The 25,125-nt window shown below is 48.3% G+C and overlaps 1 protein-coding gene across 1 annotated transcript in view; it reads left to right on the top strand.

Moving 5' to 3' along the window:
• Window positions 1-25,125, top strand: part of GALNT10 (polypeptide N-acetylgalactosaminyltransferase 10) — a 221,049-nt gene that overhangs the window by 188,696 nt on the left and 7,228 nt on the right. The window contains exons 7-10 of the mRNA XM_003782019.3: window positions 2,204-2,321; window positions 14,802-14,909; window positions 20,742-20,963; window positions 23,148-23,264. Coding sequence (XP_003782067.1) covers window positions 2,204-2,321; window positions 14,802-14,909; window positions 20,742-20,963; window positions 23,148-23,264 — 565 coding nt within the window. The remainder of the gene's footprint in view (window positions 1-2,203; window positions 2,322-14,801; window positions 14,910-20,741; window positions 20,964-23,147; window positions 23,265-25,125) is intronic.

The raw sequence follows: 25,125 nt of genomic DNA, 5'->3' as shown, positions 1-25,125 counted from the left end.
GCACCTGTAGTCCCTGCTACTTGGGAGGCTGAGGCAAGAGAATTGCTTAAGCCCAAGAGTTTGAGGTTGCTGTGAGCTATGACCCTAGGGCACTCTACCCTGGGGTGAAATAGTGAGACCCTGTCTCAAAAAAAAAATAAAATAAAAAAGTAAACAGATAAAACTTGTTTTAATAAAATATTTTATTTAAACCAGTGTAACTAAAATATGATCATTTTACTATGTAACCAACACCTTCAAATTATTGATGAGTTCTTTCATACTCTTTCTTCCTAAGTGTTGGCCATCACCCCCCAGTGTGTGTCTCACACTCACAGCACATCTCAGTTCAGGCCAGTCCCTTTTCAAGTGCTCAGTGGTCACCTGTGGCCAGTAGCCCCCATACTGGGCAGCACAGGGTTAATGGTTAAACACTGCTTTTTGGAAACACAGCAAGTTATAGAGAGCGAAGGTGGGGGGTGGGTCCCAGTTTCTGGTCCCCTGTCCCTTTCTTGGATTGCTTGCTTCTCCATGTTCCTTCTGGAAAGGAATCAACATATTGTAGTGGCAAGTGGTGTGGACTGTGGCTGGAATTAGAGATTCAGATCTAATCTCTGTGCTGCTTATTAGCTGAGGGGCCTCCAGCGAATTCCTGTCTGCACTCCAGCTATGTGAGGGAAATGGGGGGGTACAGCCCAAGAGGCCTGCCACAGGAGGTTGAGGGGAGGACTGAATTCGTCTTATTAATAAATAGTTCAATACAGCACCTGGCATGTTCAAGCCCTCAGCAAACATCCAAGGGGCTCCCTTTTTAAAGGAGTCCTGGCCTGTGCTGCAGAGGCTCATCTGCTACAGGGAGGCTTGGGCAGCTTGTGAGTTAACTGAGGTCTTTTAAATCAGCCCACCTGCCATGAGCTTGCAGTTCTCGCCAGGAGAGGGAGCGAAGTTGTTGCCAGAGTGCTCTGGCTTGAGGGTTTGGAGTTTTCCAACTGAGCCAGACAAGGACACAGCCACTCTCTGATAGATTTTCACACAGCTCAGGCAGGTTGGCCCCTACCAAGTCCCCACCTTGTGTGAGGCAGCCCCTCGGGCTTAGTACGATGCCTGGCTCCCTGTTCCCTGTGGACACTGCGATTTGTCATCTCTGTGCCCTGGCCTGTGTTGTTTTCTCCTCCCTCCCGGTCCTTTTCCCTCCCCTCATTTACACCTTGTGCAGACCCACTCAGCTGTCATCTCCCTTGCCCCAGCTGCCTCCTCACCACCCCCCAAAAGCCGGAGGCCCACAGGCTCCTTTCACATCCCGACAGTGCCCGTCAGTACCTCCCAGAGCCCCTAGGATCCCCCTTCTGGAGCCCTTTGCCCTGGCATAGCTGCCGTGAAGGACTGTGATTTACCTCAGTATTCTCAATATTCTTCCAGCACCTGGTTTGGGGCCGTCACTCAGTGAACAAACTAGTAAGAGATGGAGGAGTGGAGTGACTCTCATCTCCGAGTTTAACGGAAAGAACAGAGACTATGGCTCCTTCTGTAAACGTCACAGCAGAACAGATGTCCCTGCTGGGCTTACTGAGTAATAATCATCAAAGGAGCATGTTTGAAAACACCAGCTCCTAGCCGCACCTCCCCACCCCCTGAGATTGTTTCAGTAAGTCTAAGGCAGGGCCCAGCAAGCCAGATGTTGTTTTCACCTCTCACCTTTTTTTTTCTTTGCTGCACATTGGAAAAATAAGTTATCTTGGGCCACACCTTTTAAATATACAAAAATGAAAACTGAAGACAAAACATACTTTTTGTGTATCCAACACCACAAATAAGCAAAAACAGTCCTCACATAATCCGCATGTGGGCCGCAGGCCGTGGGTTGGACAAGACAGGCTTGGAGAGTCCTGATTCAGACCGTTTAGTGGAAGAATTAGAGACACGTGTGTTTATGATGCGACTCCCAAGCTCTTGGAGAAGACAGTCCTGTGATTGCATTTCACAAATATTCTTAGTTCTTAATCATATAAAGGAACTTTGGATCCATTTGGTTAAAATGTAGCACTTAAGAAGGGAAACGACTGGGGGAGAAGGAGCACCTGGGGCCTCACTCCGAAGGGCTGGGGTTCCCTGGGAGACACTTGGGCTGTGCTCCTGGGGCAGCCTGGAGCATTGTCCCTGGGGGAACACGAGGAGCATGTGCCAGGACATGGCATTGACCAACCATGTTCTTCTTCTTTGGCAGGTCTCCTGTGATGGCCGGTGGACTGTTCGCTGTAGATCGGAAGTGGTTCTGGGAGCTGGGCGGGTACGACCCAGGCTTGGAGATCTGGGGAGGGGAGCAGTATGAAATCTCGTTCAAGGTGAGCCAGCTCCCCAGAAGGCCTCTTATTCTTGGCACAGCCTCCTGAGTGCCTGTGGGGCAAGCAGAGCTCAGAACAAGGCCCCACACAGTTGGAAGTAACAGAACTAGGTCTGCCTGACTCCACAGCCCATGCTCTGACCCCACAATGTTCTATGGGCCTCTTGGGACATGGAAAGCACAGCTGAGAGGAAAATTGGCCTGAGATGTTGGCTGCTATCTCTCACCCTTCTCAGTTTTTGCCTCTTTCTGGGGCTATTCCTAATTTACTTATTCTAATTTACACCTAATTTACAACCTCTTAGTGAATCGACTTAATAACAGTCTAAGTCAGAAATTGCAAATCAGTTTCCTCTCCCAGACGACTCTGATCCATTGATAGAAGCTGCCCCCAGGTCTGTGTCCATAAGTATTCTGAGACTTTGTTCAGGCTTATCAGAAGGAGTGGTGATTGATTGGTGATAATCTGCCATGGGTGTGGCTTTGGTGGGTGATGGCATATATGACATTCACTTAGTATCCCTAACCCATGCAGTCTAGTTTGCCAAATGTCACATCCTTGTGAGTACAGTGAAATCACACATGAGGAATCAGAAGAGTTATAACTTCACAGTTTTCCAATCCGTCAGTTAAACAAGCTTGACTTATGAGGTAGTCTTCTAACTTTGTTCTCAGACATGCATCTGAGTTGTGAGTCCTTACCAGAAGGTAAACTTCAATAAGACAAAGATCTCTTTGTGTTTGACTCACTGCTGTTTCCCAAGTACCTGAAATGGAAGTGGCACTTAATAAGTATTTGCTGTTGATTCAATACTCAGAGCAAGTGTATCACTGGGCAGACTCAGCCTCCAAGCTCCCAAGGGGCTCCTTGATCTAGAAGGCCCCCTTCAGGAGGCCCCTCCATGGAGAATAATGAATGGAGAAAGATTTACCCAAAGGAATTTCTAAACCCAAAATGATTTCATTCTGTGTGTTTCAAAGACCCATCTACTGATGCCCATTGGCAATTATGACAGAACAAATGGCATTTTTCTGCACACAGTTTACTTACAAAGGATTTGGAAATGAAGCCATATTGGAAGTCTCTCATCCAGGAGGGCAAAGGAGGCTGGTTTGTGTTTCCATTTGATCCAATTATGTCCATCAGTCTCCAGAGGAAATGACACGGTGTAATGAGGAGGCTCCCAGGGTCTGTAAAAGATACTTTTCTCCCTTGGCGTTCCCTCTCCTGGCTTTGAGAAGAGGAGTTCCTAGAGCCAGCAACAGCCCATCTGCCAGTGCATTGTCTCCCAGGCCCCTGCGGAAAGCCTGCCCACAGGGCCGAAGGGAACAGGCGGGCCCATTCACATGCTGGCAGCTCCTCACTGGATTACGGGTGTTCTCTTTCAGCCAGAGCTGGGCTTTTACGAAGTGCCAAATTTCCTCTGATTAATCTCTGCTAAATCCCCTTTCTTCTTGGTGACAGAGAAGAGACTGGTCTGAAAGGCTTGACTGTATTTTCAGAAATTAAGATAAATTGATATGTGCCATGGGGGCTAAGGGATAAATAATTTGGCTCTGATTCCAGACCAGCCTGTCTATTCTGATGGGAAAACCTAAGAAAAGTTGATCCAACAGCTCTGAAATTTCTCAAAGAGTCACTAACTCTCTTTTCCTTCTTCCTGCTCTCTCTCTCTCCCTCTCTCAACCCCCAGAGCAAAATTCTCCTGTGTGGAGGAGATCTTCCCAGTTCTAAAGGTTAGGCCAGTCTTTAACTCCCCAGTGTGGCCTTCAACTAGCTTCACAAGCTGGCCCCTGCCTGTCCCCTCACCTTCCCCTTTTCCTCTTGACCCATTGCATTAGTCTGGATTCTTGGTTACAGGTTACCAAAACCCACTCAATCTGATTTAAACCCAGAATCAGAACTGATGGAGCTCATACAACTGACGTTCCAGGACTGACCTGTCCCCAGGCTCTGCTTTTGTTTGGGCTGCTTCCCCCTCAGTCAGGCTTTCTTTCACCAACAGCCACCCAGTCCCATGCAAAGAGAGTTCCTCTTTCCCCCATCCTGGGGAAGTCCCACAGAGTCTCACTGGCCTGCTTGTCCCATGCAGCATTCTAATTGGTCAGCTGCAGTTGCATGACCGTGGAGCCAGGAGGGTGGGGATGGGCAGGTTCCCCCAGGTGGGGGAAGGGATGTGGGGCCAGGGCAGGCCACAGATGTCCACCTCACCCAGGCATACAGGACTACTCATAAGCCCAACTCACGGGCCCAGCCATCTTTGCACTGTTCCTTTTCCTGAAATGCCCTTCCTTAATCTGGCCAACCCACCCTCACCCTTTGCTCTCGGCTCACAAAGATGGCATCCTTTCAGCCTCACCTGAGCTCCCCACGCTGCTTAGGAAGCACCCCAGCATTGCACTCCATATTCCTGTGCTCCCGGTATGACCAAAATACCCCGTCCTGGCATGACCAGAGGATCTGCCTGTCTTCCCTGCTGGATTCTGAGCTCTCTAGAGGCAGGGAGTGGATCTTGTCCACCTATACACCCCAAGTCTCTGGCACACGTAAGTGTTTCAAATAACCCTTAGTGGCTTCACTTCCAACTGACAACCCTTCTGTGCACTGCCCTTCCCAGACATTCGTCACCGTCTTTGGGTGATGGTGTGTGGTACTAAAGAGCTCAGTGAGAAGGTCCATCATCTGGGCCCCTGTGGGCCTCACCTTCCAGATGGTACTGATAGAAGTTTCCTTCCTACCCTATGAGATAGTCAGATAAGGTGCTGTGTGCAAAGCCCTTTGATGCACACAGACATGAGGGGTGGTGTGGACTGGGCAATGGCAGCATGATGAGCAGAAAGGAGACTTCAGTGTCCCCAGAAGGCAACGGTTAGAATATCTTCAGCTACGACACACAGGAGAGAGAAAGTATCAAAGCAGGACAGCATGACTGAATAACAAACTAGAGTGAGAATAATACAGGCTTTGGGGCAATGTAAGTAGATATGTCTTCTGTGAATAGCAATTTGGCAAAAATCCGTTACATTTCAGAGCAAACACATTCTTTGACCCCAAATTTCATGTCCAGGAGTTAATCCATGAGAGACAGCACATAGATGAGCAAAGATTTAGGTAGAAGCTATTTGTGGTAGCTTTACTTACTATAAGGTAAGATTGAAATGACCCACATGCATGTCCTTTGGAGATAAGTAAGTGTGTCTCAACACTGAAATGTTATATAAAAGAAGCTATATGTCTCAAAAATTAAGTTTTTTAAAAATGAGTGGAAAATTGTATATGTAATATACTCGTGTTCAGTTTTTTAAAATATGACAAATGCAAAGAAAAAACTTAGAATATCTTTATACCGGCTACTGTTTATTGAGTGCTTACACTCAGTGAGGTGTGGGGCCCTGTGGTTGGCACTGCATTCTTTAATCCTTATAATCTACCTAAGGCAGGGTTCTCATTCTCCCCACTTTATAGATAAAGGAACTGAGGCTTAGGTTAAATCACATCCCAAAATGACTGCCAATGCCACAAAGGCTTCCTGTCCCTCCTGGCCTTTGAGGGTGGGGGGCTACAAAGTCTAGCAATCCCCCTCTACCTAGTGTGTGCCTACAATAGCAAATGTATTCATTGTAAGTATATACTATGGTATTAATTCTGTAATCAGGAAAAAGTTATTTTATAACTAAGCAGAAGGAAAAAATGTTGAGTTCTCAGCACTTCCAGCCTGCCCCCTTTCCATATGCATTCCAGCACACTGTTTGAGCCATTTTCAAGTGCAAGGATGAGCTTCCCCATGAGTCAGCAGTGAGGGAACTCCCAGGGAAGGCCTGAGTCCACCAAGAGCAGCTCTGCAGGATCTGCTCCAGGAGGTGGGGGCAGGTCCCTCCACCCTTGGGGAGATGTGGATGGGTCTGAGGGTGTCATGAGGCAGACTTGCAGGGGGCAGGGAGTGACAAAAGCCACATGAGGGGATACAGGGAGGATGTCCTCCCCCGCAGATGTCAGGAAGGTCCCTGAGCCTTGTTCCCAGACGAAACCCCATTCTGAATACACCTGTCTCCTCATGTCTTGGCTCTTTCATTGCTAAAAATGATAATAATAACTTCTTCAAAGCTTTGATATAAGAACTAAATGGCAGGATACACTTATTTGGCCTGGAGCCAGACAAAAAAGGAGGCACAGGGTAACTGTTGTGATCATGACCTTCGTGTTAGGTAGGGAGGCAGAACAGCATGGGATTAAGTACGTGGGCTTCAGAATCAAACAGCCTGTTCACTCCAAGCTCAATCAGTTAGCTGCTGTGTGACCTCGGGAAAGTGACTTAACCTCTCTGGACTTCTTCATCTGATTTAGGGAATAGACCAATCCTTACTTCATAGTGTGGTTATGAACATGATATTAGGCAAGATATATTAAAACCTTAGCTCAGTGCCTAGAACATAATAAATTGTCTATAAATGGTAGCTGTTAATGTCAGCATTATGCGGCCGTTATGATGGGGCTGTGGCTGCAGGAAGATGAGTGGTAAGAGCATTGACGTTGATGAGACAGAGGCCAAAGGCTTTGGCTTCAGGCCTAATCCTGGAACAAACTCTCAGTGAGACCTTGGTCTCATCCACCCTTTCTGCTGAACTTTTATTTCCTCATCTCCAGAAGGGCAGTAATAATACTAAATTCATAGGGCTGTTAAGAGATACAGTTTGAACTGACAGGCACATCCACCTGAGGGAGGGTGTCGCTATTCTAGTATGCAGCAGCTCTCAAAGTATGGTTTCTAGACAGACAACTAATGCATCACCTGGGAGCTTGTCAGAAATGCAAATTATCAGGCTCCACCCCAGGCTGCTGAGTCAGCCCCTGCCAGTGGAGCCCAGCCAGCTGGGTTTAGCAAGCCCTCCAGGTGATGGTGGTGCTCGCTCAAGGTTGAAAATCGCAGCTGTAATGAATAGGTGGGGTCTTGTACAGAGAAGATGCTCAGGCTTGGGTGTGGGAAGAAAGAGTAAAGGGTAGGTTGGTTGGCAGGTTGGCCAACAGGTTCCAACGCCTTAAGTTTTCACGGCTGTACATGCATCATTGGGTCTGTTCGTGGTAGCTGGTTTCTGTTCCATTTCTTCCAGCAGAGTTTCAGAGCAAAGCTGACCAACGACCAGGTCATGTGTGAATGAATGAATGAATGAATGAGTCCATGTTTGTATTAGGTTGCAACAATCATGGAATGAAAGACAACACGTGTTCCCAGGGCAGAGAAGTGAGTGCATTGCAGCTGGTCCCCAGCAGTGTCCACACAGGGAGCCCAGGGGATGCAGAGAAGGTAGGAGGCAACAGGAATAGGGGGCCAAGGGCCTTGGTGGCAAGCCGCAGGGGACCCCTCTGTCTGCTCTTAGCAATCTTTGGTCAGGACCAGGCCCTAGGGAGATTAAGCCAGGAAGGTGCAATCTCTATGGAGTTCTCAGATCGACCAAATTCTAAAGGACCCAACCCTACATTCCATTCTGAGTTCTGCTGTTTATGCGCTGAGGAACACTGGGGAGGGCATTTGATCTCAGTAGGGCCTCAGAGTCCTCACATGTCCTTCACAGTTACTGTAAAATTGCTGTATTCCTAATCTGAGTTACAACCTAACGTAAGATAACCACACACCATTGTTGAAAGGCAATATTGTTGAAGTAGTCAAATATTTACTTGCATGTGCTTAAGACTATTTTAGACGAAAGTAGTATATTAATTTAGAAGTAAATTAAACTTGTTTTTAAAGTAAAATTGTTCCTTTCTACCCTTTTTTTTTTTTACCATCTGCATCTAGGAACCAACATAAATGTACAAAACAAGCAAGACTGAGGTTGTCATCTCATGCTGGTGATAGTTCTTGAAACAGTATCTCATTGTGCAAAACAAACAACACTTTCAAATATGAATTTCTTTCCCGAGGGTACCTGGGTGGCATACATGCAGTCCCCACCACAGGTGCCGTGCGTCCGCATGACACCATGTGGATAGCTCACAGTGTCCTCTGAGCTTCTGGGTCACCTCGTGTTAGCCTCACCACAGCCCTAGGAGGTAGGCACAGTTATTTTTCCCATTTTGCAGATGAGGAAACTGAGGCTTTCGGGCTTACAAAACTCACTTAGGAGCCTGAATTAGACCTTGGTTCTGTCTAACACCTGAACCAAGCTTATAACCGCTACCCCATGTACCTCCTGAACACACAGTTAACACCAAAAATTGATGGCAATTATTATCATATTATTTCCCCCCCAAGTGCAACTGATTAGGGAGTGAACTTTATAGGTGTCCTCAGTGGAGGACCCAGCAGGAAAAGCCATGGCTGGCTGCGGTCTCTTCCTTGCCTGGCAGCAGGTCTGGTGCTGTGGGATTCCTGGGTGGCTTCCAGGCAGCCATTCCTTGACAGAGTCAGGTTCTGCTCCAGCTCCTGCCTGCTCAGGCTTTTCCTCCAAGGATGGGCCCTTCTGCTACACTCTCTCTCTCTCTGGGTCCCACTGTGTTTTCCTGATGCACATCACTTGTTTCTTTCCTTCTCAGTTTAGGAGATAAGAGCAAGTAATTGTCTTTTATAGACACTGTAATGAAGCCTGTCATCATACAAAAGAAGTTTGCTAATAAAATAAATCAAAGCAGCAATGAAAATGAATGGGGAGCAGGCTTTCACAATTAGATTTGTGCTTGTCTAGAGGCATGATGCTGCCAGGGAGAGCACGCCCGCGGCGGGGGGGAAAAGGGCACCAAGGAACAGGCTGGCAGGATGTCAGGGAGCTCCCCGTGGTGGAAAAGCAAGGCTTCCAGAGCACAGCTGCATCCCCCCTGCCATGGGGGTGGACGTTAGGGAGGGGGCAAGGCAGGGAGAAAGTGGGCACCAGATAACACAAGCAGAGGGATTGCAAAAATATCATCTCAGAGGCCTGTATTTGTTCCCATCTCAAACAGGATGGGCTCCCAGTCCAAAGTGGTCCGGCTGCTGCCAGCCTAGCAGTGCCCCTTCTCTCTGCCACCAGCTGTACCCTCTTCCTGTCAGGTGGGTAAGGACAAGGCCCATGGCGGGCCAGGACCCTAATGCTGTGCAGTGACTCTGCCCCACCCCACCTGGCCCTGTCATTCTCCTGATTAGCCGCAGGCTTTGCCACCGAGTCAGTAAGAACCACTATTTCCTCTCTTCGAGCCTGAGTTTCTCCATTTGGGAAATCAGGCCATGAAAGAAAAGCATGATGGAACTGGGGGAAGGGACAAATGAACTTCAAGGTGGTGGTATTTCTCATCTTCTCACAAGTAGAAATGACTAACATTGGTCAGGTTCTCTAGGAGCCAGGCAGTAAGCTAAGTACTCATCTCACTGTCTGTCACAGCAGATTCGTGAGATTCTCAGCCCCCTGCCACAGATGAGGACAGCGAGGCTTCTCTGGTTAAGTGACTTGCACAAGGTCACACAGCTGGCCTAGTGGTGTTAGGACTGGCATGCAAGGAGTCAGGCTGCAGTGTGTCTGGACCTTCCAGGTCCCTGCCCCAGCTGTGAAGAAAAGGAGGGGACTAAAGATACAGAGTCATGGGCCATGAGCATAGCTGCAAGGCCTGGAGTCTGTGACGCACTCTGGCCAGCTCCCCGCCCAGGCAGTCGTGACACCATTCTATGCCCCCAGCTTTTCTCTGTGTCAGCCTGCCCCTGGAAGGAGATCTTGCCTCTCAGGGGCAGAGCTGAGAGTCATTTGTCACAAGAAGTAGGTAACTGCCCACGATGGTGATGCTTTCTCTGGTGTGCCACTTCACCTCAGACAGACCCAGCCAGGATCCAGCCTGAACGAGATGGAGGTGAGACCTTCTGCCCAGAAGATAATAAAACCTGCTCCCTGTTCTTGCTAAGATTACTATAAAAGGAGCAAAAAAGACACAGTGTGTTTCCTCTGGAGACTAAAGAACTGATGACAAAATGAGATTCATCCTTCTCTCTAGTTAAGTCCTTATTCCCGAGAGTTTCCATCAGTCTTGATTCATTTCCTCCTTTGTGAATTCTGCCAGTATGGATGGATCGAGTGCCTCTTCTGGGCAGAGCCAGGCAGATACAACAGATGAGACCCCTGCCTACACAGACCCCAAATCCAGGGGGCACAAAGAGGTTGAGAAGTCCTGTTTTGCTAAAAGTGACAGAAAATTATCTTAAACTGGCTGTAGCCTAGAAAAGGAGGCAAGGGTGGGCTGTCGTCAGCCCGCCTGGTTCCCGGTGTTCAAACAGGTGTCTTTCCCTCTCGTGGGCACTGGGCAAGCCTGCCTTCCCTGAGTGGCCCTAGAGGTGGCCACTGGCAATTGCAGTCCACTGACCTGTTTGCTCTGCATCGAAGAGAAAAGTGTGTGGCAGTATGTGGCCGTCTGTCATATCAAGCCCCAGAATGCAAAGCAACCATCAAAAGTACCCCCTGACTCTGTCTTAGACCAGCTTCAGAGCCCAAATTGGTGTGGTGGCCCAGGTGGAACAGCTGGGAGGACATTCCCCAGAAGAGAGAAGGCACACTGGACAGGCAAAACCAAGAGCTGCCCCCTGCAGGGACATTACACCTGGGGCATAACCCCATGGATGGCTGATACTGCACTCCTGGTAAAAGCAATAAAGCAAGGTGCTGCGTGTAGGTATAAAAGGGTGAGAAGCAGCTCAGGTGGTGGCAGGTAGGGGGACCTGAAGGGTGAGCAGCCAGGCATAGTGGGGGGCAGGGAGCACTCCAGGCCCAGGCAGGAGCTTGTGGGAAGGCCCAGCCCTCAGGCCGAGGGGTGTGGTGAGCAGGAAGTGAGTGCAGTGAGATGGGGGGATGCACCCAGCCTCCACAAGCAACCCCCTGGGGCATCCTGACTGCTTGTGTACCCTGCATTCTGGGTGGCCAGAGGGCACTCTGAAGAGTTGACTGTGACCTGCGTGAGCGTGCTCCCAGGGATGCTGTGGCCGGCAGCAAGTTGAGCCACACAGGTGTCTGTCTCTCTGAAGTCAGCGCATCACTCCCTGGGCAGGGAGGCCACGGGGCAAACCCACCACCCCAAGCCTCCATACGGTCCCAGGAATCTGAGGGCATTCCAGATGTCTCAGACCTCTCAACAGATCAAGGTCACCCTGGTCCCTCAGGAACCTTCAGGTTCATGGCCAGGATGGTCAGGGCTCAAGAAACCAGAGGTCACAGAAAAGAGAAGAATTTGGAAGTTGATCCCCCAGCTGCATAAAGTTAGGTGTCCCTTGCCAGGCAGGGGTGGGGATGCAGCCTTGTTAGCTAATTCGAGTTTAATATGGAGTTGAAGGATCTGGACACTGGCCTGGTCAACTGCCTGGGAGACATTCAAAAATAGAGTAGGGTAAGGTGTCCCACCTGCACAGTGCTTCTCCGCCACTCGAAAGGCAGAGGGCAGCCAGCAGCGACCCAGGCAACATCCGCCAGACAAAAGCATCACTTCCACATCAATCACTTTGTATAAAGGAAGAGTTATTGTTATGGGATGCTGGCGCCTGATCAATATCTCCTGCTTTGAAAATAAACTTCTTGGCTTGGCCTTGACATTAATCTACCATCAGGAGCCCATTATCTTGAGACCAATGTTCTGTTCTATTGACTGGCACAGGTTTTTTTTCTCCCCCAAGATCAGAATATAATTGCATTTCTCTAGGCAGCACTTCTATTAATTGCAGCCCTGTGTGTTATCCCCTCTCGGGAAGCCAGGGACACAGTACATATCTGGGCGGGGGATAGAGACAGCAGGAAGTAATGAGGGACCAAGGACTCTCAGGTGCCAGGTGCAAGAGGCCCTTGTAGAGCCCCTGATTTAATTAAGATGTGAAGCCCAGTCCCAGAACCCCCATCAAGCAATGCCCACTGAAAAGGGCTCTTTTGCACAGAAGCAGGCTTATAGAAGTCCCCACTCCTACCCTTTATTAATATATAATAGCAAGATTAATACTAATGCCCCCCAAATCCAGTGCATCCCACCATGCCCACAGCCCTGCTCAGCTAAAGACAAGCTGCCCTGTATCTGGATTACTCAAGAGCTCCCCAGGTTTTCTCGCCCCCAGACCCACGCCCAGGCACAGGCCATTCCCCACTCCACAGGCAGCGTCCGCTTTGTGAGACACAGTTGGCTTATGTCATCTCCTTCACTGAAGACTTCTGTGACAAGTCCTTGTTCTTCCCTATGAGACAACCCCCCCACCCCGGCCAGGCTCCTCTTTGCTTCCTCAGCTCCAAATTCCAGCAGTGACTTGGCCAAGCCTGGCCCTTCCCTGGGGCCATCACAGGAGCTCTTATTCTCACACTGTCACTCTACCTTCTTGTCATTTCAGTCCCACCTCAAATATCCCCTCCCAAGTGAGGCTTTCCCTGCCTGACGAGGGTGAAGCAGCATCACGTACATCCACACAGATCTATCCGATGGCCTTGCTTTGCCTCCCTTATAGCACACGGCCCTCTGAAAGCATCTCCCTATGTTAGTAACCTAGAGCCACTGGAAAAAATTCCCAAATGTGCTGTATTTTGCCACATATAATGTGTACTTTATTGCCCAAACTTCTGAGAGAAAAGTAAGGATGTGCCTTATACACAGCTTAGGAGCAGGGGAGCCCAGTGGGCCTCTCTGGAGCACTGTGCTTCTTGCCTGGACCTGCTGAGTGCACAGGGTCCAGTCTGGGTGGATCCAGGTCCCAGTGGGAGTGGCCCACAGAAACTTCAAACAAGTACAGCAAAAAGGGGAGAGCGACAGGGGCAGAGCTAGCAAGGTGGGGTGCAGGTCAGCTGCACAGAGGGGACTAGTAGCCCTGTGCAGGCCCCAGGGCCCCATGTATTGGCTGAGTGGCCTGAGAAGCTCTCGCCCATGGGACACACCCCAGCTGTGTCTCCCCTAGTCAAGAGACAGCCATTTTCTTGAGGGATATTTCCTGAAAGTTTGGGCCAAAAATGAGGGTTCACATTATACATGGGTGTATGTTTTACATGGGAGGCCTCAGCTCTCACCATGTGGACCTCTCCATAGCACTGCTTGACTGTCTTCAAACATGGCAGCTGCTCCTCCAAAGCAAGTGGTCCCAGAGAGAAAGTGGAAGCCAGAGTGTCTTCATGACTACCATTTCCGCAGTATCCTATTGGTTACGCATGTCAGTCCTCACATGACTCGGCAACAACAAAGGGACACAAACTCTAGGAGGTGAGAATCTCAGGAGGCATCTTGGAATTAACCACACCCCCCTTCCCTGAGAGCAGCAGCCTGGCTGACTCATGCAGAGATCTATGTCCCCAGCTCAATGTTTTGCACATAGCTGGTTCTCATAAGCATCATCAAGTATGTGAATTAATTTGTGTCTAACACAACTACGACTGTGTGCCAAGTCTTGTGTGAAAACCTTCCCATTCAGTATCTCATACCCTAGTCTCACCTCATCGAATACTTTACAGGAAACTGAGTCTCAGAGAAATGAAGTACCTTGATCAAAGTTGTAGGCTGGTATGTGACTGAGCCAGGATTTGAACCAAGGTGTGCCAAGGGGGAAGGAGGATCTGTTTAGGCTAGGTGCCTCAGCAAGCATGAATCAGTGTCAGTTATAATTGTTAATAATTCGTCGATTATGGTTACACTAGTTTACAGTCAAACTCAGGAACTCTTGTGATGCCAGATAATCCTCCCTGGGAGGGGGACATGGGGATAACCATCGGCTCCCACAGGACAGTCTCACCCAGCTGCTCAGCTTGGCAAGCCAGACTGCAGAGAAAGGTCAGGAAGGGACTGGAAGAACTTCTCTGGGGCACCCAGCAAGGGGCTTAAAGATAGAGGCAGAAACTCCAAACTGGAATGCCAGAGGCAGGCAATACACAGAGCCTGTGTACCACCCTGTCCTCTAATACTTGTGGCCGATGTCACCATGCAATCCTCGTCGTCTTTCCCACCAGGCCCCTAATGCCACTTCAGAATCCTTCTCACCCAGCACTCCAAACAGCCATAGGTTTAGAGCTCAGACTCTGGAGGTAGCTAAAACGGGGCTTAAATTCTGGCTCTACCATGTACTAACTCCGACCTTAGACAGGTTCCTTAGCTTCTCCGAGGCTCTATCTCAGCGTCTATAAAATGTAGTAGCTGGGGTGGCACCTGTGGCTCAAAGGAGTAAGGCGCTGGCCCCATATGCTGCAGGTGGTGGGTTCAAACCCAGCCCCAGCCAAAAAAAAAAAAAAAAAAAAGTAGTAGCTATGCTACTACGTACTTTACAGGTTTTCCAATGAGGCCACAGTACAGTTGTGCTTGTGACATCGTGGCCTGGTGTTTGGCTCTGATGAGCGCTTGTTGCTGTCACCTGTTTCTACTGCAGCCCTTACTACGGTTTTCCCAGGTCATTAGTTCTGTGATCGGGGCTTGAGTAGACAATCCAGGCTGATGCTTTCGCTGTCGGCACTAAGGGATGCTGGTCATTGAGAGGATGCTAAAGCGGAGGCAAAAACATCATCTTCTCTCTCCCTTCCTACCCTGCAGGTGTGGATGTGCGGGGGCCGCATGGAGGACATCCCCTGCTCTAGGGTGGGCCATATCTACAGGAAGTATGTGCCCTACAAGGTCCCTGCTGGAGTCAGCCTGGCCCGGGTAAGGTGGTGGCTTTCCTGGGGGTGGGGGAGAGAAGTTGGCCTAGGCCCACCACCATCACTGAGGCACCCTGGAGCCCCAGGCCGTGTGATGACTAGGTGTGAGGATACGTCCTCATCCTCCAAGTGAAATCCAACGTAAAGCCCTACTCTACCACTTATTGGCCTGTGTGACCTTGAGAGGGTTGCTTAATGCCTCTGAGCCTGTGTTTCCTCTGCTGTTTAAAGGGAGCTAGCTAATTCTTTCCAACTCTTAGCTTTGCCAGGAGCATTAAGGACATGATACAGTCGCCCAAAGTGTAACAGAGTACATGACCTTAGGTGGCAGACATAGAAATGCTTTTTATTTTCATGTGTTTGTTTAAGTTAAACTGGATCAGAAATGAATATGTAATAGGGTAGCGAACTTAGTAGTCCACTGACATTATTACTTAGAATAAAGCTAAAGTAGATGTAAAGTTAGACTAGGGGTGGTCTAAAGAAACAGGTTAAGGCCAGGCGAGGTGGCTCACACCTATAATCATGACACTCTGGGAGGCCGAGACTGGTAGATTGATTGAGCTGAGGGCTGGAGACCAGCCTGAGCAAGAGCAAGACTCTGTCTCTAAAAATAGCCTGGCGTTGTGGTCGGCACCTATAGTCCTAGCTGCTTGGGAGGCTGAGGCAAGAGAATCACTTAAGCCTGAGAGTTTGAGGTTGCTTTGAGCTATGACTCCATGGCACTCTACCAAAGGTGACAAAGTGAAACTCTGTCTCAAAAAAATAAGTAAATAAATAAATAAATAAATGTGTTAGAGAAACACTAATACAGGTCGGGTGGGGTGTTTGGGGAAACTTCAGGATTTAAAAGTTCCTGCAGGGGACCTACCCCCACCCCACTTTCACTTCCAAACACTCTGTGTATCAGAGGGTTTCACAACATCAAGATAATTTGTATCAATCACTGTTTGAATTAAATTGGCCACTGGCTATAGATGGAAATTTGTTAGCCAGAGGTTTTATGTTTGGGGGGTTTTTGGGGGGGGGGTTGTATTAAAAGTCTTGGAGGGAAAAATAAATAAAGCAAGGTGACCACAAAAGAAAAACAAAGAGGAAGGAGAGTCCCCAAAGCTAAAGAGATTCTCAGGGAGGTCTGGGGGAGTTAGAACGGTTGCGGCACTGCATTGCCTCTGTGACGCCAGCCACCCTCTCGGCCCCACAAGGGGACGCGCCCCACCTCCGTCCACATCGCCACCCTCTGCCCAGGTCGCTTGACCTGTAGAATTTCAGCCCCTAGGACCTGGAAGAGCATTGTCCTGTGACTTAAAGACAAACTAAGGGAGGCTCAAAAAGGTGACTAGTCTCCCAGGCTCCCCTGGTGGGTGCGAGCTGCGCTCTGGGCTGCGTCCCGGCAGCTTTGGGGACCGTTGAAGGAAAGGTGGGCCGGCAGTGCCCTCTAGCGGTAACAAGTTTCTAAAGACACCCTCACCTGCCGTCTGTTTCTGGGACAGCACCCGCCAACTCTAGGACGAGGAGGGGAGGAGCGGAGGTTCAATGCAGAGGAATCCCATGCTTCAGAAGTATTATTGGCGATCCCTGAGAAAAGTGCCAAGCAGGATAACAGCGCACAGGCTCTAAGTAAGCCTAAGACACTGACTCTAACAGCCACAAGGAATGATGGGAGCACCCTAACCCTAGAACAAGACCAACCCTAAAGCATCCCTTTCCCATCCAGAGCTGTCAATTTATAAGGCCCATTTGATAAAGAAACACTACCATCTCCTGTTTGCTGAACCATGGATGAACTCCCTGCATACTACCGTGTTTCCCTGAAAATAAGACCAACCCAAAAAATAAGTCCTAGCAGGATTTCTATGCATTTGTTAAATATAAGCCCTACCCCAATAATAAGATCTAGTGATGGGCTGCATAGCCACGCCATGCATTTTGGCACAGAGAAGAAGACATCCCCTGAAAATAAGCGTTAGTGTGTCTTCTTGAGAAACAATAAATATAAGACAGTGTCTTATTTTCAGGGAAACACGGTAGCTCACTGTAGTAAAACATCTCGCTTATAAAAACTTTCTTGGAGTCAGGCATCTTGCAAAGCATCTTACTTATCTCACTTCATTCCCAGTTGTTTCTAAACCCCATTTTAGGGCTAAGGAAAGTGAAACACAAAGATGTTAAGTAACTAGAGCCCTATTCAAACCCATGAACATCTGACAGGTACCTGGCACATAGCAATTGCTCCTTAAATAGTGACTGCTATTGTTTGTACAGGTGTCAGCATCAATATTAATACATAAGACTGGAAAATATATTTCACCATCTTATCTGAATTCTGTTTAGTCATTTCAGCTTCTTTTTTAGCTGTCTGTACTGAGTCTGTATCCTGTGTTAGATTGAGCAGAGGTAATCTAAGTGGTGCCCCATGCCTTCTTCAAAGCTTCTTGTCCCTGAGTCCTGGGATTGTCAGGTCTGATTATGTATAGGTTGCCAGAATACCTAGAGCAAGCTGCGGCCTTTTATGAGGCCTACCCTCATTTAGTTGCAAATTATATATAAAATGTTTGCTCAAACTAGTGGGCACCTCAGCTACTGGGGAGGATGAGGCAGGAAGATCGCTTGAGCCCAAGGGTTTGAGGTTGCTACGAGCTATGACGCCATGACACTCTACCTGGCTGGACAGAGTGAGACTCTTATCTCAACAATACATAAATAAATTAAATGTTTGCTTAGTGTTTTAAGAATCAAATCCTAAGTCTTCCAGAGCACTGTCTCCTAGATCATCCTTGTCATTGATTTGAGGCAGGTGCTCTAATAACAGACCTAAGTGAGCCACATAAAGAGGGACATTGAAGTTGCGCAGACTCCAGAAGGACAAACAGCCAGATAGCCAGGAGGCAGCAGCAATTCAGGAACGACAAGCTGTCCACTTTTTCTTACCTCAAAAGCAAATAGCCAGTCTTGTTTTGTTTCCACTAAAATTGCTAAAAATCTTTCTTATCTCTGACTCTTAGGGAGGGTGATAGAAACCCATTCAAACTTGGTGAAACAAAAGTGGAGATTTCTTCCCAGGATCCAGGCAAATCTCTGTAATCCAAGTACAAGCAGTGCAGTTAGGTGTCAGACTGGGACTCAGAACTAGGAAGGTGTTGAGAATAGGGGAATAAGGAGCATGAAGCTGAGAGCCCAGGGTCCTTTTCATGACTCTAACAAGGAGGGATACAAGGTAATTAAATGTAGAACCCTTTCCTTTGGTCCAATCAACTGTCTGTAGCTCATTAGGGCAGCGCCCATAGCTCAGTGAGTAGCGTGCTGGCCACATACACCAAGGTTGGTGGGTTTGAACCCAGCCTGGGCCAGCTAAAACAACAATGACAACTGCAAAAAAAAAAAATAGCTGGGCGTTGTGGCAAGTGCCTATAGTCCCAACTACTTGGGAGGCTGAGGCAAGAGAATCTCTCAAGCGCAAGAGTTTGAGGTTGCTGTGAGCTGTGACACCACAGCACTCTACCTAGGGTGACAGCTTGAGACTCTGTCTCAAAAAAAAAAAAAAGAAAAGAAATAGTTCATTAAATCATGTTTGGAAAATACAATAATGTAATGTTAATTAAAATATTAATTAGAATTATGATTAAAATATGATGATGTTTGATCCTTTAAAAATAACACTGGTAAATTTCAGCAGCTTTCCATAGTCAAATTGGCCAGCCTTGCCTTTGATTCCTCACTACCCCTGTGGCTCAAGTAGGTTAGGCAGTGAGCCAGACGACCTCGGGAGGCACACTGGGAAAAGGAGAGGAAATACTGTGTTTCAGAGTGTTCTGATATATAGGCTCTCTTAGACCTTCCACTTCCTCTGGGCACAGTTTTATTTTAAATTAAACACAGCCTTTGCACTGCAGAGGCCTGGTGGGAATAACACTGTTCCTGAACTATTTTCTAACCCACTGTGGACTCTTCAGCACTCAGGAAGAATTAGGTAACAGCAAGGAAATTCAGTAGTTTCCTAGTCCCAAACTCAAAGCCAGCAAAATTGGGGACCTGGTGAATTTGTCTCCAGTGCAGAGAGGACTCCCTCATGTTGGGTCCCTTCCCCCTTACTCAGGAATCAGCAAACTGTTTTTGTATGGCTGCTGAGCTAAGAATAGTTTTTACAATTTTAAATCTTTTGGGGAGAGGGAAATAAGGAAATCAAAAGAAAAGTAACATTTTGTGGCACATGAAAATCAGATTTCAATGTCCGTAAGTTTTACTGGAACACAGCCACACTGTTTATATGGTGTCTATGGCTGCTTTATAGCTACATCAGAGCTGCGGCCATCTGGTCTGCAAAGCCTAAGTATTTACTATCTTCCTTTTTACAGAAAACATTCAAACATTTGTGACCCCACCTCACCTTCTACTCCTAGAGTGGTCCTTCCCACTTAGGTGTGAATGACTGATAACAGCTAAAAGCCTAACTCCCCTTCATCCTCAAAATCAAAGAGGAAAATTCGATATTGCAATAGGGAAATAAAACCTTAAGATAGATGTAATGGCTGGATAGTTAAATTTGGTCTGGGAGGTGAGGGGAGTAGTGCTCCTGGCAACATCCAGGGATTGAAGGAAGATGTTTTAGAGCTGGGAATTTCCTCTGAACTCTGAAGTTGGACACTCTGGTGTCGGCTGTCAGAGTCTCACTATAGTAACTACGCTGCAGATGGAACAAGAAATTTTCAGCACAATTAGATATAAGAATTCACTGTACCCCAAGTTTGCTCACAAACAGGATGTTTCATCACCTGCTGCCTCTCCTTGCCAACAATGTGGGATTTGGGGGGTAGGGAGGTTGTTGGTTTGTTTTGTTTTATTTTTACTGATTATCCTTGTCCTTCATAATAAAAGGAGCAGAAACCTTTATGCCTCAAAGGATTATTAGAAAGTCCAGCTGCTGGGAAATTATACCTTTTGCTTACAAATTATAATTTGTTCTTATCATGCAACTTGGTCAGAACTCTTAGTTGAAAATGATAGCAACCCAAGTCAAATTGACTTGAGCACAGAGGGGATTTACTGGAAAGTACTGAGGTAGCTCTGGCTTCAGATACAGCTGGATTCCAGCGCTAACAGGAGGAATGTGTACTTGGATCTGGCCCTGAGCTCTGCTTCATTCAGGGCTGATTTCATCCTTGGACAGGCTTTCCTCATGTGGTGGCCATATGGCCCGGCAGCTCTGGCTGGCATCCTACCCAGCAATCCAAGCAGAAACAGAGCAATTCTTCCTAGTCAGTCCAGCAAAAACTCCAAAGCCAATGCCTATTGGCTGTGACTGGCCTGGCTTAGGTCACATGCCCGCTGCTGGCCAGTCCCTATGTCTGAGAGTATCTCTGTTCACATTAACCAGGCTGAGTCGTGTACCTTTCCTCCAGCCACATGAACTGACAGGGAGACAGGTGTGGCTCCCCAGGGGAAAATTAGTGGGAGGCTACCACTAGAAAGAGAGGGGGGTGGAAGATGGGCAGACAAAACAACAGCAGACTGTTTTTCAGCTCTATATTGTAAAGTCCTTAAAACGTGCACATATAATAAATAAAAATACAGGTTAAAAACGTGGCAGGGCTGGAATTTTTGAACGTAAAATGAGAAATGTTGGGGTGGCACCTGTGGCTCAGAAGGGTAGGGTGCCGGCCCCATATGCCGGAGGTGGCGGGTTCAAACCCAGCCCCGGCCAAAAAAAAAAAAAAGAGAGAGAGAGAAAGGTTGACCTCAACCTGCCAGAACCCTTTGTACGTCACACCCTGGGAGAGGTCACACCCTGGGAGAGACTGACCTTTTTGTCCGTCTTTTTCCACCCTCTCCCCTCCAGAACCTTAAGCGAGTGGCGGAGGTGTGGATGGATGAATATGCTGAGTACATTTACCAGCGCCGACCCGAGTACCGCCACCTCTCTGCTGGGGACGTCGCAGCCCAGAAAAGGCTCCGCACCTCCCTTAATTGCAAGAGTTTCAAATGGTTTATGACCAAGATTGCCTGGGACCTGCCCAAGTTCTACCCACCCGTGGAACCTCCAGCAGCAGCTTGGGGGGAGGTGAGTCTACAGGGCAGGGCCAGCTCCATAATTGGCCAAGCCCAGCGCTAAAGGCAAGGGTGGACCCCTTGTTTACAAGACCCCTTGTTTCCTAAAAGGTATGAGTATAAACTTTCCTTCCCAGTCTCTCTCTAGCATTGTCTTGGTGGGTTTTTCATTTGCTCTTTAGTGTTTTAGGTATAGAAAAATTAAAAGCGCTAAAATATTAGCATGAATTTTCACTTCTCATCTTTATATTATGTGGTGCTGTTTCCAAATGCAAATTAACAGCATGCAGCTTGTGTTCAGAGTGGATAAAGTGACGTGATCTGTAGTTCGTATTTCATGCATGCGGAGGTATTACTCCCCGGGACAATGAAAACATTGCACAAAACTAAGTCAGCCGTTTTTATTTCACTTCTTGATAATGTGTGTTTTCTACCAACACTCTCTATGTTCCATTTACCAATGAGTAAGGAAGGACTGAGAGGAAAAGGAACTGAGGGTTGCCTTATCTTTCTCTTTCCTACTACAGGCTTGGCTAACACAGGGCAGAAGAGCGAGTGGGAAAGGACGTGATAGGGCTCTTTAGACAGTCCTGTGTCTTAGGGTGCCATTGCCCTTCTTCATGCACCCAAAGAAAGTTTTGGTTTGAAAGGAAAGCATGGCCTCCCAGTCCTGCCAGTGCCATAACACACTTGCCTTGTACATGCCTGGGGTCTCTGTGCTCGTGGGGCATCGCAAATGCTGCCTCTCCTGTCTCACTCTCATTGTTCTATGGGAGTTGACTTACAAAACAACTCCCAAATAAAATGTTTAAGAATCTCAAGGTAGTGACAGTGGAGCTTTAAGCCAAACCAGACCCTCCTGAGTCCCAGGCCTCCTGCAGCTCTCATGTTGTAGCCCATGAAGGCCCTGCCAGAGCAGGCAGAACAGTCTTACCAGGCAGACAAATATACCACCATCAGTCCAGTGTCTAAGCTGAGAAAACCTACCCATTTATAGATGGTGATGGGGAGCATAAGAACTGGGTCTCTATCAAAAGCTCAATTTAAACTGAAAAAGGGGAAATGTGTCAAGTCACATAGGAGCCTGGCATAGCCGTGGCTTCAGATGGCCTGGATCGAAGTCCCCAAGTGTTATCAGTCTCTTTTTCCTTTCCTCTTGGGTTAGCCTCAGTTGAAGTCAGCAAGATGGCTTCTAGATGCTTCAGGCTGACAAACCCTCAGCTTGGCCATCACAACAGAAAGCAGATGCCTCTTCCCAAGCACAGCCAGCAGAGGTGCAAGAATCAAGTCTTATTCTTGCATCCTGCACCCATCTCTGTGGCCTTCAGGGAGGAGGGGAAGCAAGGGTAAGCTGGATGCTCTGGCTGGGCACAGGTGTCCTTGCCTCAGTGAGCAATTGGCTGGGAGCTGCCCTGGCAGACACAGGTTTGGGTTCAGAACACAGCAGTGGGGCTATTAGATTATCTGCAACAGCCACATCCCTCCACTCCTGAGACAGAATAGGAGTGCTGTCTGTAAGGCAGGAGCTGTATGATGTGACACCAAGCACCCTGGTCTGCCCAGAGTAGGTGCCCAGTCAGCGTCTGTTGTCTAAGCAGGTGAGCAGCCTCAGGCTGCAGACTCCCAGCCCAGTGCTCTCCCACCACACGCACTGTCTGCATGGTCGCAGGGGAGGGGACCACTGTTGTTCTTTGGATCTCAGCAGGTTTGGCAGGGACTTCACTTCTTGCCATTCACCTTCCCTAAAAGGATCTGGGAGAGAATGAGGGAGAAAGTGGTCTCTGGCAGTCCGTGAGCCCTCTAAGACCTACAGCAAAGATTCCATGTCCTTTTCTAGGGAGTTCAAAGTGTGGTTCCTGGACCACCCGCACCTGGGTCATTTGGAATGGGGGTAAAATTAAATTCCTAGGCCTTCTAGATAAAATTCTCTGGGCATAGTGCCAGGGAGTTCCCCAGTTAAAGGACTTCCAGTGCCCCACCACTAACCCATGACTCTGCATGCTGTAAACACATTATTTAAAGGATCACGCTCTGTAGACTAAGCATTCCTTGCAATGGCCCAGGGCGAGGTTTCTCAAGACAATTTAGAGCTTAGTCCATCTAATCTCTGCCTTGGTTTATCCCTCCCACCCGAGCAGGAGTCCCGTGTGTACCTCTAGGTGTCTCACTGGTCCATTTCTCCCTCATTCTCTCCCAGATCCGCAATGTGGGCACAGGACTGTGTGCAGACACGAAGCACGGGGCCCTGGGCTCCCCTCTGAGGCTGGAGAGCTGCGTCCGGGGTCGCGGGGAGGCTGCCTGGAACAACATGCAGGTAAGAGCCAGCCCTCGGGGACCAGCAGCCGGTTCTCCAGGCCGTCTGCAGCCTGGAGCCCTGCTGTGGTCAGGGCTGGGTGGGAGAGAAGTGGCTCAGCAATGAGAGACCAGAGCCAGCCCAGGAGAGGAGTGGTAAGACGCTTCTGAACACCTTACCATCAGTCTGGACTGTTTGGGTTACAAATGACGGACACTACCACAAATGGCCTTCAACAGAAAACGTACTATTAGTTCATGTCATTAAAAAGTCATTGTGTCCAGAGTCTGCTTCCCTCTCTGCAGACTTCCTTTTCATGTGACTCTGCCATGTGGTGGCAGATGTGACCATCTGTGGCAAAGCCCGAGGGCTCTCACGCACACACTTCCTGAGCTGATTACATAGGAGGGAGGCAGTCATCATATTGATGGACCCGGGTCATGTGCCTGCTCCGGGAGCCTGGAGGCAATGGCAGTAGAATGCAGAGGGCAAGCCAGCCTTGCAACAGGTTTCAGCTTTCTGGAATGTTTCCCTCTGAGCCATAATTCAGCTGTTAAATAACCACAAGTCCACAGATTCTTAATCTGGTCTTAATACTGGTCTCCTTACTGTGGACCTTCTGGCATTTTGGAAGTTTGCACTGACATAAGCCTGTTAATAAGGAGCCTCTGCATGAACAGCACACGTGCTGCAAATAGCCAGCACCACCCTCAGACCATGTCCGCTCCTCCCTCTGAAATGCTGAGTGACGCCTCAGTGCATAGTGGCTCTTCTGACCGACCCTTCTGAGCTCTGCATGGTGGTGTGTGGCCGCTCCCTCCACCCCATACCAGCCTAGGAGTCTAAAAGAGACTAGGAAAAGCTTAAGACCTGGATAAAATGTGTGGCAGAGAGTGACACCTAGACAGTCACTCTAATAAACATCATGACAGTGCCTGGGCATGTGGCTGTGCCAGCCTACACCTTCTGGGGTGGGAAGCTTGGCCAGTTACCCCAGCAGGATCTATGGCCTCTGGGGCCCCCAAGCACCCTGAGCAGAGAGCTCAAGTGAGCCTTTAAAGCTGTGTATTTCAACGTTCTTTATCTCACAGCACAGTTGAACCTGTAGTTAAACTTCTGCAGCACACTTAAATTACATTGATCAAAAAAAAAATTTTTTTAATAGAGAATATGCGTACCATCCTTTGAATTTCTTTCAAAAATAGTTTAATAACTTTAAAAAATTTTGCAGCAAAGTTGAAATCACTACTTTAAAGGGAAAACTATGAGTCTAAAAGACAGTTTCCGTGCTAGAGAAGCCTGAGAAGTAAACATTGAGGAGTCAGTGGCTGGTAATCCCCTCTCCACCAACGCTGCAATGGCTGCTTCTGGCCAAGGGGTTGTAACAGGGACTGAATTTAGCCTCCTGCCAGAAGCAGCCAAAAGATGGATAAAATGTATGAAACAATGGTTTCCAAGAGGGTAGATATCAAGCAATGAAGGACAGTAATCCTTAAGAGATGGGAAATCAATAAGGTGAGCCCTACGATTGTCCCAGCTTCCTTCTTTGGGAGAGTTCCCAGTCCATGGGTAGGGAGAACTCAGACACCCGAGTTGAGTGGACAGAGCTGAAAGTGCAGACCAAGGTGGCTAGAATTCACCAAACAACACGGAAGAGGAGAGAGCCAAATAGAGAGAGGACTTCCCAGGTTTACAGTGGGTCTCCCTTCAATACTGAGCAAAGTACTGATCAGTGGGTGCACGTGAGGAAGCTTCCTGGGGCTGGAGAAGGAACCATCCAAGAGGCCTGGCACGAGTAGTGTCTGGTATTCGTGTAAGGCCTGGAATAGTGCCTGTCCTCACTAACCAAAGAGGAAAACACTATGATTATTTTATTTTATTT

Source organism: Otolemur garnettii, unplaced genomic scaffold, assembly GCF_000181295.1.
Source record: "Otolemur garnettii isolate 467f Iridium unplaced genomic scaffold, OtoGar3 scaffold00003, whole genome shotgun sequence".
NCBI lineage: Eukaryota > Metazoa > Chordata > Mammalia > Primates > Galagidae > Otolemur > Otolemur garnettii.
This window is presented reverse-complemented; position numbering and strand designations above follow the sequence as displayed.